Below are 18,375 nucleotides of genomic sequence, written 5' to 3'. Positions count from 1 at the left end.
TCCATTAAATAGTTTTCCAATGGACTATAATATCTCCTTCCCTTTCCTCCTTGTTTTCGTTTTTAAGGAGGTGGGATGAGAATTGGTAAGTCTCTAGAAGGCAACTCACCTCCATAACTGTCCTCAATTCTACATACATTCCCACACACAAGCTGACATCACATGCCGTTCTAATTCAGTGGCAAAACAGCCAAATTATCACAGCATGATTTCGCATTATTTGGTGTAGGAAATGAACAGTATGGAAATAGGAGAGATTTACCTTCTGGTTCAATACCCTTCCTTATTTATGAAGTAAAATCCTTAAAATAATCATGGCATTAAATGTCATTTTGCCCCCAAATTTCATCTGTGTGATCTCATTCTATTCAATTCAGTCACTAAGCACAGGTGCTTAATTTGTTAACCCTGTTTGTTGCAAGGTGGTTGCAAAGCATGTGAATGGCAATGACATGACCATAGGATACTGCAACAGTCATTAAATATATGCCAGTTATAAAGCAAACAAATGACTGTCACATGACTGCTGGATGCTGTGACTGTTGTAAGGTGAAGATTGATTGCAGAGAGTTCTTTTAGTACCATAACTTTGAATAGTTTGAATAGGCAGTTATTAAGCAAGGATTACCATATTTCAAACTATGCCTCTTAGCCTTGTATTTATAAAAATATCCCAAGAAACTAAAGAAGTTTTTGTATGACATATGATTGTCTAGAGAAAAGGGGCAATCATAAGTTGGCTACTAGCACACTGGGAAAATATATCAGTTTATCTTCTAATAATTGTTTTATATTTTATGACTGCTATATTTTCTCTGATTTTTTTAATCATAGTAATTAATCTATGACAGCATCAGCAATGTGATTTTAGTGTTCAAAAATATTCCCATTACAATGTTGCAAACTTCAAATATAGTACACTGTACTAGGAAAGGCAACAGATTTTTCCACTGTAAACAATCATTTCTTAACTGAAACATTTCTCTTAACTTCTTATTTACTTCCTCTTTTACTGTTTTGGGTGTTGAGGGAGATACAAAGTTCTGGCTCTTTCTCTTTTGGTGGCCTCAATCACTGTTAACTGATGCTGTAGTGTGTCTTTAATGCTGTCTCTCCATCTTCTTCAGGGTCTGTCTCTTCTCTTCTTAACACACTTCAGAATTTGGAGCTATTCTTAAAGTATTTTCGTTGATTTTCCCAATGTCTCCAACAATACATATAATTTTCAAGTGACAATCATTCATTTAGCAACCATTCAAAGTTATGAAAGGGCTGAACAAATGACTCCTATACAGTCCTTATCATTCCAACTGCCACACTATCCCTGCAGTCATGTCACTGTGAGCCAGGTGATGAATGCCTGGTTTGCAATTATAACATTGCAGCAAGTTGCAGTCACGAAAGTTAACTTTCAGGAAGTCGTAAGTTTGTGATCACATAAGATCCTCGCTTAATAACCTGCATCGTCCTTGCTTAACAATGGCCTTTATAACCACACTGCTTATCAATGAAAATTCTGATCCCAAATGCCGTCATAAACCAAGGACTACCTGTATCTTCTCCTCTCTCTCTTTTTCACTTGTCCATAGTACATTACTTTTTATCACTGAAATGAATGTATAAATGACCTTGGGTAAAGAGAGGAAGAGATACCGCTGAGGAAACAATCAGACAAGAGAGACAGGAATCCCTAATTGCTTAAGAGTCAGAGAAAGAAACTTAGGAAGGGCCCACCCTAATGGATCAAACAGTTAAAAGTGGAGGCAGGAAGTTTGTGCCTTCAGACTTGCAAGGTTTTTTTTAATGTAGTTTTACAATATAGTAGAGTTTGTTCATCTTGTGTTTCTATATGGTTTACCGGGAAGCTTATGTAGGTCATAGAACACTGCACTATACTAGATATGATATGGTTAGCCTATATTTGTATTATGATTGGCATATTTTATCTTTTAAGGAAAAATCTGAAAGTCATTTATTTTCTATTCAATTAAGTGAGAAGGACTGAAGTTTGGAGTACATTCAATTTAATAGGTGCTCTAACTCTTCAATTCTAAAAAAAACCAAGAATGAAAATAAAAGGGATGGAAAAGTCTTAATATTTCACTGTGATTTCTTTATCTTTCAGTTCATCTGATTTTACATAAGCTCATCCTCTGAGCTACTACATTTTATTAGTGTGATGAATGCATTATTGATTCCTGTTTGCTGCTCTCCACATTACAACAGTAAACAGCTTATTTAACAATTAGTCAAGAAATGCAGTGTATTTAGGAAAAGATCATTTATTTTTTGCTTATCAGTTGAGCCAGCAAGAACTAGTTTTCAGGCTCCTGAGAGTGAAATATTGTTGATTAAGAGCTTCAGGAATGTCTAGGCTTGATTTAATGAAGTTTGATTGCTCTACACACAGTACATGTGTTTACTTCTAGATTGTGTTAAAGAGCAATCACTAGGATTTTTTTTCCTTCACTGGCATTCCAAATAAACAAAAGAGAAAAAAATAGAAAGAACTAAACTCCATTGGTTCATTTTGTTGTTTTTTCAGTGCCCTGCAAAATGCTATATAACAAAACATTATTCTGAGATTTTCAAAAGCAGAAAAACCCACCGGGTTAAAATTTTTGAAGGGCTTGTTATAGAAGGGATTGGATTTTGACTGCTGCAGAATTATGTGGAACTATTTCTTTCCATGATTTGAAAACAACTTTTGTTAATACAGCTTAAAATTGCCTTTGTCGTCGTCTTCTTCTTTTTGCAGCCAGCAAACCCTGCTGACTCTTACTTTTGTTTGTAATCAACTACTATTTTAAAGATCTTTTTCAGCATGCAAAGAAAAAAGTAAATCAAATGCAAGCTATATTTGCGCTTTCTTCTGGTTTTATTACTGTTCTTGCTTAGAGCGCCCCAACTAAAGAGCATGGAGGGCAAGCAAGACTAACCAAATTTTGAAATGCAGTAATGAACTCACTTGGACCTTATGGGCCTTGGTAAAAGTCTGATAATCTGTTACCCCCACCCTATGGGACATTCTCCCCCTGGAAGTGAGGCAGCTCCCCTCTCCCCCCGAAAAGAAGTTAAAACATGTGCCTCACATGGGGAGCCCAAAGAAGCACACAGTCGTGGGACTGGTTGGTGGCCCGAGAGCCCTGCCTTTGCTTTTTTAATTAATTTTAACAGGTCTTAATTATTTTTGTCTCCTTCTAAAAAATAATTTCAAAACTGTAATCCTAACATTTTAATTTTTACATACTGTTTTTATATTCTGACATTTTATTGTACATTGCCCAGAGTTCCTCTTTGAAGGAGATGGGCAGTTCACAAATATGAAAAATAATTCAATAATTAAATCTTATTCCTGTAGGCTGGTACCTGCCTTGGTAAAATCTGAATTGGGAGCAAAGAACATGGCTTAATCCACAAGTTGGTTATCAGCATGCTTTTCATAGCTCCAATGTGGGTAGACCAAATAATTGGGCCTTTCTTGGATGGGAGAGGGGGACCAAGAAAATTTGAAAGGGCCAAATGTTGGGCCTTGAATGTTGTAGATTTTCTGACCTTAAACATCCTGAACCCTCTGACTACTGGAGCATAGCCCCAGTTTACAAAACCTAGGCAAGCCCTTGAACCTCTAAAACTTCCATACCTCTAAGACTAGGGCACTTGTTTTTAATGGCTATGACTATGAACAAGCTATTTTTTAAATCACACACACATATACACACAGAGCTGAACCCACAAAACATTTCTTCAATTGAACATTATATGATACATCAATGAATAAAAAGAAATCTTACCCATACAAGTAAGAGAAGGTTTCTTTTCACTGTTCCACAATATCCCAGCATTCCAATAATGATAAGGAAACAGCAGACTGCAATCATGACTGGATGGACAACTGGAAAATAAGTAGACACAACTGCCTCCTCCACTCTGAAAACAAATGAAACAGATCAAGTTGATAGAGTGGAGCCCAGCTTTCCTAAAAAAGCAATTTATAAAATAGTATTCTTCTGGGGAAAGAATGCAGAAATTATTTTGTTATTAGAAAGATTCTGTTATCAGGTGGCAATGCCCTTTGAATCTAAATGGAAATTGTCTGTCTGTCTGTCTGTCTATCTATATCGAAAGCTGCTTGCATTCATTATTCAGCAATTAGCTTTGGAATAACAACTCACACTGCTACATCAATTTAAAATCTGCACTGTGTACATCAAACTGCTTTGAGATAAGCAAATTGAATAAGGTATGAGCTACAATGAAATCTCCCAAGAAACAGAATATTAAATAACCTGAGAATTTGTTCTGGGAACAATCCCAGTTCTCACTACTCTTCTTTTAATTATCAGAAATACATGTGTACAATAGATTTTACTTTTTGCTTCTGGAAATGCAGTTCAGATCCACAGATGTGAGGGAAAATTGAGCTAATACTTTTCTTGAATTTCTTCTTAGCAATTAGTCACAATAGAATTTCCCTGCTTAGAGGTAGTATATTTCTCTAATTAGCACACTAAATAAATCTCTCAGGAAGGACTTTTACCAATACCTCATGCTTTTCCAAGGTATTTGTCTAGCAACCTTTAGAAAGTTGGACTAGATGAGATTTGGAGTCAAATTGCACATTATTTTAATGATATAGGATGCAACACTGTTTGCTCCTGTGTGTAGCAAATACAGCCTTCTCCTCAGTTTTATAGAACAAATTACAGCAGAGTAAATGAATGTCCTACATAAATGTCAAAAATAAGACTTTGACAATTTGAAATGATGCAGGAGGAGATTCAGAAGATCACAGATCAAAAGGCTATGATGGGTAAGTGTCAAATACATCACAGACAATATGAAGCAGGATTTCATTGCAGGTATGTGGTTTTTTAAAAGGACATGTTCTACCTACTAAGAAACTCTTATTTACTTGGAACGTCTGCTGTTGTAACTGCATTGTAAGTGAAACTTCTATCCTAGAGTTACCTTTTCTAAATCCTTGTCTTGTGCCTTCTTGTTTTAATCTCTTTAACTTACCTTCATTAAAGAATTAAAATATGGTTTAAGTAGGAATATTAAGAAGCCTTTATCTGAAAGTACCCTGAGATTTATGATATAAGGAACAAGTGGTCAACCCTTTGGCTCAATAAGTGTATTTGGAATTTTAAGAATGAGTTATGGATGCCTCCTAAAACATGCTACCATCCTGGGCACAGTGGGGCTTTCCAAAACCAGATCTGACTTTTCAGTTACTAAATGGGAGAAGAGAGTTGAAGTGTTCTGTATCACTCTGATTCCATCTACTGTCTTTCCAGATTTCTGCAGTCCATGGCAGTTGCAATAAGCATGGCCAATCATAAAATTTACCTCACCGTTCCATCTACCATCCCAGGATGCTCTCTACCATCTCACCTCATTTTTGTCTGTGTGGAGGAGATGAGCACAGTGCTGAGCAGAAACTTGGGCTGCATCTCACTATTACTTTTCAGTGCCTAGAAATGTGTTAGGCTTCAAAGGCAAATGAGACAAGAACTGCAACTATGAGTTCAAGCTCTATTATAAGATCACATTAATAGAATCTTGCAAAACTATTATTCCCTTGCCTTCCTTTTACACTCCAGAACACTGGGGGGGGGGGGGGGCGTGTTCCTTCCCAACCCTCCACCTTCTGTGAATTGAGATATCTTTTATAAATTTTCCAGTGTGTAGCTCTTCTTCTGTCTCCCAAAGTCCTTCTCACAGACCATTACAAATGCCTTTGAGATGTCAGCAGGGCCCAGAAGCTTTCCTGTAAAAGGTTATGCTTGGAGTTGACATTTTGCTTTCTTGCATGCAAGCTTCCCATTTGTTTATTTTAAAAATTAAAAGAAGATTGAAAATAGTATCAGGAATGGTGTGAACCTTGGCAGGAATCAAGGATTTTGGAAAGGGGATACTGGGAGTATGGAATGCTCTTTGGAGAAATAGCTCCATATCTTTGCTGGATCCTTCTGCACAGATAGTCTAGTTAAACTGATCAGACATGCCTACCTTGTTTCTGCAGTTAAAGTAAGAACATTATTCAAGTAGTCTCTCATCCAGGCAGAGACACATAACACAGTGATGGACATCAACTGAAATAAAATAGGGATTTTGTTTAGCAAATATAAGATAGAGCAAGCTTAGTTATTTAAACAATGTTATAAGCAGCATACTATTACATTAAAAATTTTCTACTTAATGGCAAAGCAGATGTATCATTAAGTACAGTCCTTTCTCAGTACTCTGCTCTTCTTTAATTTATTAATACTCAGAGAAAAATTCTCACTGGAACAATTTCAGTCTTAGCTGGTTTTCTTAGAAGTGCACATCTCAGGGACAAGAATAAGCTTTGAGCTTTTTTTTTCCTGCTTGTGGTAAGATTAATTCATCAGCAGAGATTTCATAACAGAAATCCACAAGGTACTGGGATAGAAAGCCAGCTGTCTGCGAAAGAAGCTGTCAGTCCCCCTATGTGTATGCAATTATGAGAGCATAATTGTAAGATTACTTCCCCAAAAGAAGGAAAGTCATTCTTAAATAAGGATGTATGGAGGAAAAAAATATTTCTGTTTGAAGCAAAATGAAGACCCAACTCATGATAACTAGATTATGGGTGCTACTTTAAAAAAAATCAACATTTGTTGTAAGGCTGAAAGTTGGCAAAATCTAAAACCCATAGCTTCATTATCAGACATGGGTAATGAGCTGCCTACTGAAAATCAGGAATAGACATTAACCGTATGGTTTATTTAGTTCCCTAGGCACAACAGAGATAACACCCATATCTAGAGGAAAGCAAGAGGCAGATATTCCTAGATTAATCACATCTTCCCTTCACTCTTCCCTGGTGTTTTGCCTTAAGAAAAAATAAACATAAATATAAAGAGTTGTGTTGAGTCTTTCACAAGTAGTTAAACTGTATCATATTCTATCCTGAACTAGCAAAAGGGTTTCAGTTGCAGCATCTGATCATTTTGACAATGTAATCCGGGATAACATTTCAAGCATCTTTAACAATGCCGCTAGGTTTACTCTTCATTCCATTCAATGGTAATGCAAATATGAGAAGAGCCAAGCTAATGGGTGAGCAAATATTATATTTAGTAGCATATATCATAAATTCATAGGACAGAATCCTGTAAAATTTGAAATAGAATGCAAGATGTAATATGTTCCCTTGGCACACCGTTGGCTTTCAGCTATGATAGATATCAGAGGGAACTATTTAGTCAACAAAGAGTTAGTCCACTAGTACAGTAGCCATTGCCTATCTTTCCTTTTCTTTCCTTTCATGAAAATGGTGGTTCAGAAATTACTGAAGCTTTTTTTCTCTCACCATTCACATGAGGACAAATCTTTAGTCAATAAAGTGTTAGTCCACTAGTACAGTAGCTACTGCCTATCTTTCCTTTCATGAAAATGGTGGTTCAGAAATTACTGAAGCTCTTTTCCTCTCACCATTCACATGAGGGCAAATCTTTTCTTTTACTGTGCAAAAATCTTTACATCTATGCACATACAGTAACTTAACCATTTAAAGTATGCATAGCTAACATATATTTGTGGTTTCTGAGGAAGTGTTGGTTTGCTTTCCACATATTCTAGACAGGATTACAGATGGGTCACTGAGGAATGAATGGTACTAGGTTCATAAGCCTAACTTTTCCAACTTATATGTAAGTGGCCTTTAAAACTGTGGATTTCAACTCTTTCTCAGCAGTGGTCTCACTGGCTGGAAAATTCTAAAAGTTGAAGTTCACATACCTGAAAGCTGCTTTAAAGAAATGGCTTTTAGTAATTCTTTATCTAAAGTTGGCTTGCTTTCTCCTTGTCATTATCCTTTCAATTCTGTTATTCTGTTATTAGCACTGGCCATTTGTTCACTTGGTGTTGACCCATCTACCAAACCACCAAGACAAATGGGAAATTTTCATTTTTGATTACTCTTTGCATACTAAGAGTAGACTGGTGAAGAGGCAGCAAGAACAAGAAGAAAGAGAAAGAGGTATGGCTGAGGAAGTGCAGGCATCAACAGATAGCTAACAGTTCTAACCATAGATAATTGCCTTGAAAATGAACATGCCTAAAAAGCAAGAGTTTAAGTTGCCTTAGATAGATACCAGCATCAAGCAGCATCAACTATTTTTTGATGGATTGATTGATTGATGTGATATACAATAATGCTGTTCATCCAACAGTGAGTCTGCACAGCTTAACATATAGTTAAAACATAAAACAAAAGTCCCATAGTAACTCATAAAGACTCCACAGCATAGCATAACTGAGGTGATTACAACATATTCCAATTCAAACCAGGCCAAACTCTGCCTCTTCATTTCAAACACCAAACAAGACTTTAGTCAAACTGCATCACAGCCTCGGGAACAATCCCAAATTTTCTCTGGATCCTCAAAGAGTCCATCCATCAGGCCCCTGAGGGGGACCAATTGAATAGATCCTTTCTCTCTGCAGGAAGGGTGGCTGCAGAAAAATCCAAGGTCAACAAACAGTGATCTGGCCATGGATAGTACTTATGGTCATTTCCCCCAACTCCACATCATGTTGCCACTGCCATAACACAAAAAACAAGTCTAACATGTGACTGTTGGTGTGTATTGTGATCCTGAATAATTTGAATTAGTTCAAAGTTGCCATAGCAGTCATAAACTACCATAGACCCCTAGTATGGAAAAGCAGATTAAAATCCCCTGGTACCATCAGTCTGAGGAACTTCACTGCCAACCCAGCCACTGCCTCAAACAGTTCAGATAAGGAAGCCAATACACAGCAAGGAGGTGGGTATAGTAGCAGCAATCATCTGCTGCTATTATACACCTGAAGGCAGGACAAGAAACTGATCAAATAGAGAAGCAACCTAGAACTAAGAAGAAATTTCCTGACAGTTAGAACAATTAATTAGTGGAACAACTTGCCTCCAGAAGTTGTGAATGCTCCAAAATTGGAAGTTTTTAAGAAGAGACTGGACAGCCATTTGTCTGAAATGGTATAGGGTTTTCTGCCCGAGCAAGGGGTTGGACTAGAAGACCACCAAGGTCCCTTCCAACTTTCTTTCTTTCTTTCTTTCTTTCTTTCTTTATTTATTTATTTATTTATTTATTTATTTTTATTATTGTTGTTGTTTGTTGTTGTTGTTGCTGTTATCTCTAATCCATAAAACCCAACCCCACCAGCAGGCTATTTGCAGAGAAGCATCTCTGAAAACCACCACGGTATGATGATTATAATCACTTTGTGCCTCCATGCTAAGTTCATGGCTGGTGCCATATATGAAACCCAAATGGACATATTTCCAAGAAATGTTTCCCCCTACACCTTCCCCAGACAAATTAATTATAAGCAGTTGACACCAGGAAATAGGCTGGACATTACCTTGCATTTGATTCCAAAATGGTATCTCGGAGTGCACAGGATCACAAACATAAAACTCTCTTTTTAAGGCAGAATCAATCACAGAGCATCAATCCTATGTTGCACTGCTCTGAAGCACTATTCTCAGATTATTTCTGAAGTGCTGCACACCTCTAATAAAAGTGTCAAGAAAAATCTAAATGAAAACTATTGCAGAAAGTTCCAAATTATGCATTTATACTTCAAGCCAAGATACTATGCTTACAAATCACAGGCATTTCCCAAAAGACTTAAATGAAAATAATTCACTGATTTCTCCACTCAGATGCACTACAGATGATATTCTCAGTTTTATTAAAAAAATGAACAAAATAACTGCTTCTTTTGAATGTATTCTTGATAATTCTAGTGAACTATATATGAAAAAAGTACACTATATAGCCAAGAAAAATATGATGTTATAATCTAAGAAGCAGAGTAAGTTTCACATCCATTCTATAATCAAGTTTTATTACAGATAGTCATCAGTTCATGATGGCAATTGGGACCAGAATTGCTGTTGCTAAACAATATGGTTGTAAAATACAATGTCACATAACTGTGCCATTTACTTCCTGCTTACCAACATTAAGCAAGGTCGTTAAGTGAAGACCTCACACAACTGCAACTTCTGACATCCTGCTGGCTTTTTGAATTTGCCAGTGGGAAGCCAGTAAGGAAGGTATTACAATCATGTGACTGAAGCTCACTGTGATGTCATAATCACAAGACAGGTGTCTAGTGTCATGATCACATGACCACAAGGACATTGTGATGGCTGGAACTCCAAGGACCAGTTGTAACTATTACTCATTCAGTGCTATCATAAGTTTGAATGGTTGTTGAATAAGCGGTTGTTAAATGAGGACCATCTGTATGATTTCAAACTTCACCAATAATACACCAACTTCAAACAAGAAACATCTCTGGCTGATATTTTTCATATTACATTTCCTAAAGTGTTGAATAAAAAAACTGAGAAGAATCATCTCAAAGTTGACTTTCCATTGATTGCTTCCATATCTGAAAATACACTTTCTCAGATCTGATTGGTCAAGAATGCTAACCACTTAGAACTGGTGTCCCTAACATATGATGGGCAACAATACTGTATGTCTACATACACATCTTAATGCCTACTATCAGGCTTTGCCCAGAGCAATATTACATCAAAAGGTTTATCAGCAGAGACCCACAGATATAGATCTTTTTAATTGCAGATACTAGAAAAAACATGAAGCTAAAAAAAATCAACAGTTGCAAACTGAACACTCAACATTGAATATAGAGCAGATTCAAGATTAAAACCATGCATCTCATTCTCCTGCATGTAGGTTATAATGGGCTGAGGGAATTCCTTTTTGGCAGAAGAAACAGATGACACCAGTAATGGATCAGTGTGATCTCATGCCCTCTGTCTACAATCCTATTTAATCCTACACCCACCAGGTTTCTTGTCCACCTTATTTTTAATTTTAGATTCATTTAATCAAAAACAAAACTAACAGAAAACAGGCATTCTCTAAGGCAGCGGTTCTCAACCTATGGGTCGCGACCCCATTTGGGGTCGATCGACCATTTCACGGGGGTCGCCAAGCAAGGCTGTCCGCCATTTTTTCCCCTTTTCCGGCGGGTGCCTTACCTCCCTTGAGCTGGGCCAGCTGGTGGTCGGCCTGCTCCGTCTCTGCCGCTTGCCAGCTACGCCTCGGCCGGCGCAGGGGGTGGAACCACGCATGCGTGGCGCTCCTGGGCAGGGAAAGTCCTCAACTTACGACCGGTTGGGTAGTCCTCGACTTAAGACCGGTTTAGTCCTCGACTTACGACCGGTTTAGTCCTCGACTTACGACCGGTTTAGTCCTTGACTTACGACCGGTTGGGGGTTGCGGCATTAAAAAGGTTGAGAACCACTGCTCTAAGGAATCAAATTCCAGCAGCATTTTTATTAAGGCTATGGGAGAAGCTGGATCCAAAAAGATGGTAGATAAGGAACAACAAGGAGGCAGCAAAAAGAGTGAAGCCTCTTACATCAGCACTGGCTGCAAAAGGTTGATGTAGAAACGGAAGAGAAGGAAGCTAGATAAGTTGCATAATTTCAGTTTTGCTTGCCTCCCTACAAGGCAGGATGGCAGGGCCCAAAAATGCATATGCGGGAGGGAGACAGCCAAATGCAGGGCTGCAGCTCCCTTGGTAAGACTGCCAGAGTTTGACTATGTGACGGGGGGGCTGCAATGTTATAGCCATGGATCAGAAGCCCCTTCATTTATCCCGGTTGCTGAACAAATGGTCGTAAGTCACAGACTACCTGTACTAGCAATCTTTCCCATGCTGAGAAAGAAATATTTCTTTTCAAATCGGGAAGAATGTAGACTGGGATCCACTGGTAGATCTCAATCATCTGGTTGGATGAAATCAATTTGCTTAACAATACAGTAACCTACCCTATTTAAATTAGGCTGTTTAAATCAAGGTACTATAGCTTGAGATAATCATAAGTGGATAGTGGTGAGAGCTCAGTTCAGTTGTGCTATTTCAGACCGATTCTGGGGACACAATAAGTTCTGAGAAAGACCGTTCTTCCTTCCTAATCTTTGCTACAGTCGAATTTGAGGTTCTAGTATAAAAACAGAGTAAATCAAAGAGATCTACATCCAGTCTATCCCAGGATCTATTTATCATGTCAGAAAATGGTATTTTAGCCAAAGTGAGGGAATTAAACATTCCCAGGTAAGACAGTTTCCATCAGTTTAAATAATATGTGATTCTTACTTTTTAAAAAAGTCATTAAAATCTAGATTGGGACAGGGAGAACACAGAGAAAAGCAAAAGAGGTAATTCAAATATCTGATGAAAAAAGAGAGGATACCTTCATTTAGCCATGTTATTTTCACAGAAAATTTTACTATTTACTTATTTATCAAATGTATATAGCTGCCTATCTTAGAAAGCAAATAACTCTAGGCAGCGTGCAACAAAACTAAAAAATGGTTAATAAACACCAAATCAATATAATTATTATAATATATTATAATGTATAATATTAAATATTAAAAACTATAAAAACCAAAGCTAAAAAGAAAAAGTCAGTATTAGGCAAAGGGATGTCAATAATAATGGAGCCACCAAACTGACTCATCAGTCCCCCAGGGTTCCCAGGACTTAAGGGTCCTTTAGAAAGTCATAAGTGGTAAAGCAAGTCTCAGTTTATGGGGAAGACATTCCATAATGCTTAGAGTCTGCCAATGTAGCTCCCTAGCTGATGAAACCCATAACATGCCCTCTCTGGTGGATGTGGTGGGACGGGCAGATGCAATCAAGTAGAAAGAGTCCCTCAGATAACCCAGTCCTATGCCATAGCGGTCAAAACCAGCAGCATGAATTGGACCTGAAAACAGACCAGCAACCAATGCAGCTTGTGGAACAGAGGTATAATGTGTGTTCTGCAAGAAACACTTATAAATGCCTCCACAAAATATCAAAATAATTGGAACTACCATATATAAATGTTATAAGCTGCTAGAATCAGATGATAGTGAGTTGGGCAGCATGCAAATACATTTAATAAATATATAGCAAATGCTTTTATGAGGTTATATATTTTATATTATGTATACATATTTTAATATATTTTAATATTATAACTGTTTTATGATATGCTATGTTTAATGAGGAACTAATTAAACAGCTAATCCAGAAACACAGGAATCAGACCAAAGGCCCATCATGAAGCCACGGTCATTCATTTAGAGAATTTGTTAAAATTTATTTGACAGTATCAGGATAGCTATGACTATTATGGATCACCAGAAATGTATTACTCTGGATAATACCCCCTCCCCCAAAGAAAAGAATGTGGTTATTACCCAGCAGAAGATGACATATTAATGGAAGCCATCTGGTATCTGGATTATATATTCAATATGCACTTTTGGCTTTTGACTGCAAGGGAAAGGGGGGAGCATCAGCCCACACAGCATCTGTGCTTCCAACATAATTTGTTCTTCTCAACACTTCCTCCTACTGAATTTTGAAGATTTCCAGATGAATGTCTAGTCTGCATCTAAGGATTCCAATACCACATACTCTACAATTTTCCAGGAGTTTGGTAAATGTACAAGATAAAACCTAATCGCCACATGCCACATCCTTATCAGCATAGAATTAAAATTAGAACAGGCATTTATTACAATGAGAGCTCAAACTCCTATGTAAAAAATTAGCCTTCATAATATTATGTCTTTTTCACACAGAGATCTATTTTCAAACAATGCCAATAAAACAGAACCACAACTCCTTGGCTATTCAAATACAAATTTATTCCTTATGATCTGACCTTTAGTCAAACCTAAATTAGTAGTAAATTAGGTCACAAATTGTGGTTAATCTGAGTACAGCATAAATTAGGGTCTTCGGATTCTCTTCTATGCATACAGAAACCTAATATTCACACAGTAGGGAATACTCAATAACACCCAGAAGAGTTTAGGAAACTCTTGCTTAAGCTGAACTTCAGCTATGATCATACCCCAGGACAAGTCAGATCAAAACTTCAAATTTTAGCTCAGATGGTCCTCCTGACCCTGTAAACTTTCTGAAATACTTACACTTATTGCATTTAGAAGTCTTTATATTGGAATATAAAGAGATAGCTTTCTTTGGATTGTATTCATTTTGTATGAACTACAATCATTGCAATGGAATTTATTTTAATAATAAAAATTTGCTTATGGCTTTGGGCTATGCACTTCCATATCAGAAAGTTAATTATCTCTCATGACATCTGAGATAGAACTAAGCTTAACAAAATAAATTAAATTCATATTCAATCAAGGTAAGGAGAACATAGATTGTCATTTTCTTTGCAAATGCTACATTTTATTAAAAATGTCAATATTTCATTCCTGTGAAGTTCTAAACATATTCTATACATTTCCATTATGCTATATTGTAAACACAACAGTAGCCAATATTATGTTTTAACTTGTTACAAATGACTGCTCAAATAATTTCTGGTTTCATTTAAACCGTCAAAACAATACATATTCATCACCATCAAGCTGTTGCGTTAAATTTTTGCTTGATGTACCAACTATCATAATTGCCTTAGAAAGAAGCACTGAAGCCATGGATTTTTAAGCTACATTTGCTCAATTTAAATCAGACACTTGCCTAATTTGTCATTAAGTATATTTTAAAAAGCCATTATCACAGCATTATAAAAGTTATAATCTTATTAATTCATATACCTTTTACAGAAACATTTAGCTTTAATTTAAAAAGTTCTATTTTCTTCTTTTATCTATGGCACTGAGAAGATTTAAGGCTTTGTAACAGTGCTATAATACTTTGCAGAGGAAAGATCTGCCATTGACAGAAGTTTCTGCTGCCATAAAATTACTGGAAGGAGATAGCCCCAAATATGGCCCAAAGTCAATCATTCTAAGAAAATATTTATTCATTTGTTACCGCTTCTGTAATTTATTGGAAAATTCTTACTGAAAAAGGAGGCTAAGGAATGAAGTAATGACCTGTATTCCCACAAGACTTTTATAGGCTGAATCTGTTTAATCAGAAATAATGCCACGAATTGCAGTGGAAATTTTAATCTCCTATATTGCCAACTGAAAGCAATCATGCCCTACGTTCATACAAAAGGCATTAAGAAGATATAGGGCTCCTTTTTAAAAAGCTGGTCCATTTCATGCAAGCAGCATTCTAGTAAAGAAAATTAATGTGGATTTTGACCAGGATCCTAGCCCAAATACAGAATACTGTATTTCTTACTGTGTTTTATATAAGAAAAAAGGAAATAGGCTAAAATATGAAAGGACTGTGGTTATCGAAAGTTATAAAGCTGCAAAAGAATTACACTTCTTTGTAAGTAAGAAAAGCTCAACTAATGTCTAAACGTTAAGCAGCAATGTCCAAAGGAAATCACAATGGTACTAAAACGACAAGTGCACAATATCAGCATACAAATACTATGTTGATGGACTTTGTACCTTATATCAGCATGCATGCTTTCAGTGGCCCTTCCCCCTGGATGCCTACAGCACCAAAGGCAATGCACTTCAATATTGATTGAGGAAGATGTTCCAGAAAAGGGAAAGAGTTGTTACCTAATTTTATTCACAAAGCCTCTAAAATCAGCCATACAGTTTGAACACCTTTAATAGCCTCAGTCTAAGACAATGTGGAGGTTTAATTAGTTAATTCAGAATAAAGCTGGAAGGGACCTTCTAGTCCAACCCCATGCTCAAACAGGAGGCCTTATATACCAACCAGTTCAGACAAGTGGCTGTCCATTCTCTTTTTAAAAACCTCCAATGATGAAGCACCCACAACTTCTGAAGGCAAACTAAAAATGATCAAAATCGATATTCTTATTAGAATTTTATCCTGCCTATCTTTATAAGTAATGCAAGGCAGCAAACATGTACAACACTCCTTTTTCCTCATATTTTCCCCACAACAACCACCCTGTGAGGTGATTTGACCTGAGAGTGCCTGGCCCAGGGCCAGCCAGCCAGCTTTTCTTTTTTTATAATATTTTATTGATTTTCTCATTTTACAATTGGATATTTAAAAAGCAACATTATGGCTGGGTTAATCAATAGTTCAATAGTGTACATAAATCTTTAGTATAAATCTCATGTTACAACATCAGATATTTCTCTCTTTTTCCATTAATATCTGTTACCTCATTTAGGCTAGTATAATTCTTATTGTTATCAACTAAATAAAAACATCTTTGTTACAGTTATGTATAATTTTTAGCTTATACATATCTTAATTGCGTTTGCATTTAATCCTTGTATACAATCAATGTCCTGTTGTTACTTTTTTTTCAGGCTTTAATTTCCCATCAATATTCATAGTAACACTATTATTTATGATTTCCAAGTATTTTATGTTTAGGTGACCAAAAGTTTCCCTTGTCTCAACTTCTCCCTTTTTCCCTTTTCATATTAAAGTCTAATATTCTAGTTACACATCTTTTTTTTTATTAATTTATTTGATTTGTATCCCGCCCTTCTCCTTATCTATTTGATTATAATATTGCTCTGTTTTCTAAAAGTTATCTATTTTCCACCATGTCCAATCATCTAACTGATAGTATAGTATCCCCTAATAAATCAAAACAATTATAGGTGTTGCTGGGTTAACCAATAATTCATCAAATACTTCCTCTCTCTTTCCAATAATATCTGTTATCTCATATTGGACAAAAACAATTCTTATTTTCAACTAAGTAGAAACATCTTTGTTACATTTATCAATAATTTTTAGCCTATACATATCTTGATTGCATTTGCACTTAATGTTCTTGTATAAACAATGTCCTGTTATTGCTTCCCCCCCCCAAACTTTAATTTCCCATCAATATTCAAGAAAACACTATTATTTATTATTTTCAAGTACTTTATATTTAGGTGAGCAAAAGCTTCCCTTATCTCAACTTCTCCCTTTTTCCCTTTTCATATCAAAGTTTAATATTCTAGTTACACATCTTATCTATTTAATTATAATGTTACTCTATTTTCTAAAAGTTATCTATTTTCCACCATATTCAACCATTCTAATTGGTAATATAATATCCCCTCTAATAAGTCAACACCATTATTTTCTTCAGCCTTACTCTGGCTTTCTTCCTTTGCCAGCTAACCTTCCATGTCAGTGCCTTCGAATCATCAAATAGTTCTCCCTCTATTTTTATATATATTATTTGGAATAAGAAAGACCATTTGGTTGAAGTTTTTTTTTGGAAGAACAAGCCCATTGGTATTCATTAAACCGCCTCCCTGTTACTACAATTTCCCACAATTGTCCCAATAACTTTATCTTCCATTCAATCTATTCTTCTTCCTTTTCCTCAAATATATTCTGATTTCTTGATTTGTGAAAAGTCTTTTCCATTTTCAATGTTGTCACTCCATTTTCTGATTTTTCAGTTGGCTGGGTCTATTGGTTAATTGGGTCCTGTCTTAGCATTTAGTTGTTCCTTTTGTTTTCTGCGTTGTTACTTCTTTCCTAGTAATCAAGATCTGGGTTTGTATATTTAAGCTAAAACATTGTTCCTTTGTGTTGCTTCTTATTTTATCACAAGCTGAAAGGATATTTTGTGTATTGATTTCAATATGGAAAGGATTTTTTCCTGATCTTCATCCATATTTTAATAGTATGTTAAGTTGAAGACTTTAGAATCAAATGTTAAAAATAATGTTTGTCTTTTGCAGCTAGGTATGGGACATCTGTTTCATGTTTTATATGTGGTTTTATATGTGGTCTTTATAATAGAAATTGTTTATCAAGTGTTTATAATCCAAGGTGTTCCATCATCTTGTGTAATAATATATGCTTCTCATTTAGGGAAATATGAAAGCAGTTCCCCAAGCATAGCTCTGAGAGTCAGTAAAAGTTTACACTCATATTTCAGGCAGGCCAGCTTCCAAAACAGTACATCATCCGTGCCACACAGGTAATACCCTTTCTTTGCAGCTGGGTTTTTCAAAGTTAGTAGCTGTCAAGGCCAAACAAATTTTATCTGAAGTCTGGGCTTCAAGCCAGTTTCTTTTAGGCAATAACAAATTGTAATACCATAATTTGCCACAAGATGTCACCAACGCCGTTTTATAGTTTTTTAAGTCCAAAACTTATATGGTGGTTTTTCAAGTCTTATTTAAAAAAAAGTCTCCAATAAGAAAAAAGAACACTTTTAGTCCCCAAGTTTCAAAAGAATATATATCCAATTAGATTAAAATTAATCTCATGGTTGCTCTGTTTCCCCTGAGTAGTTAGTCGCCACTTTTCTTAAAGGGTGAGGTAAAAATTCCCATCCCTCTCTCCTCACAAGGGGAAAAATGCTTTGGGCAGCTTTTTCAAAAAATAAACTTAGAATTTTAAAGAGAGGATCAGCTCTCACCCAGTTTCATCCGCATTGCTTGAAAGCTGCTTGGTGGTGCT

At 36.1% G+C, this 18,375-nt stretch overlaps 1 protein-coding gene across 1 annotated transcript in view; it reads right to left on the bottom strand.

Moving 5' to 3' along the window:
• TSPAN12 (tetraspanin 12) overlaps window positions 1-18,375 on the bottom strand; it is a 61,393-nt gene that overhangs the window by 33,333 nt on the left and 9,685 nt on the right. The window contains exons 3-4 of the mRNA XM_015822277.1: window positions 6,016-6,098; window positions 3,795-3,930 (exon numbers count right to left, since the gene is read on the bottom strand). Of these exons, the coding sequence (XP_015677763.1) occupies window positions 3,795-3,930; window positions 6,016-6,098 (219 nt within the window). The remainder of the gene's footprint in view (window positions 1-3,794; window positions 3,931-6,015; window positions 6,099-18,375) is intronic.

Source organism: Protobothrops mucrosquamatus, unplaced genomic scaffold (assembly GCF_001527695.2).
Source record: "Protobothrops mucrosquamatus isolate PMUCROS unplaced genomic scaffold, P.Mucros_1.0 scaffold1515, whole genome shotgun sequence".
NCBI lineage: Eukaryota > Metazoa > Chordata > Lepidosauria > Squamata > Viperidae > Protobothrops > Protobothrops mucrosquamatus.
This window is presented reverse-complemented; position numbering and strand designations above follow the sequence as displayed.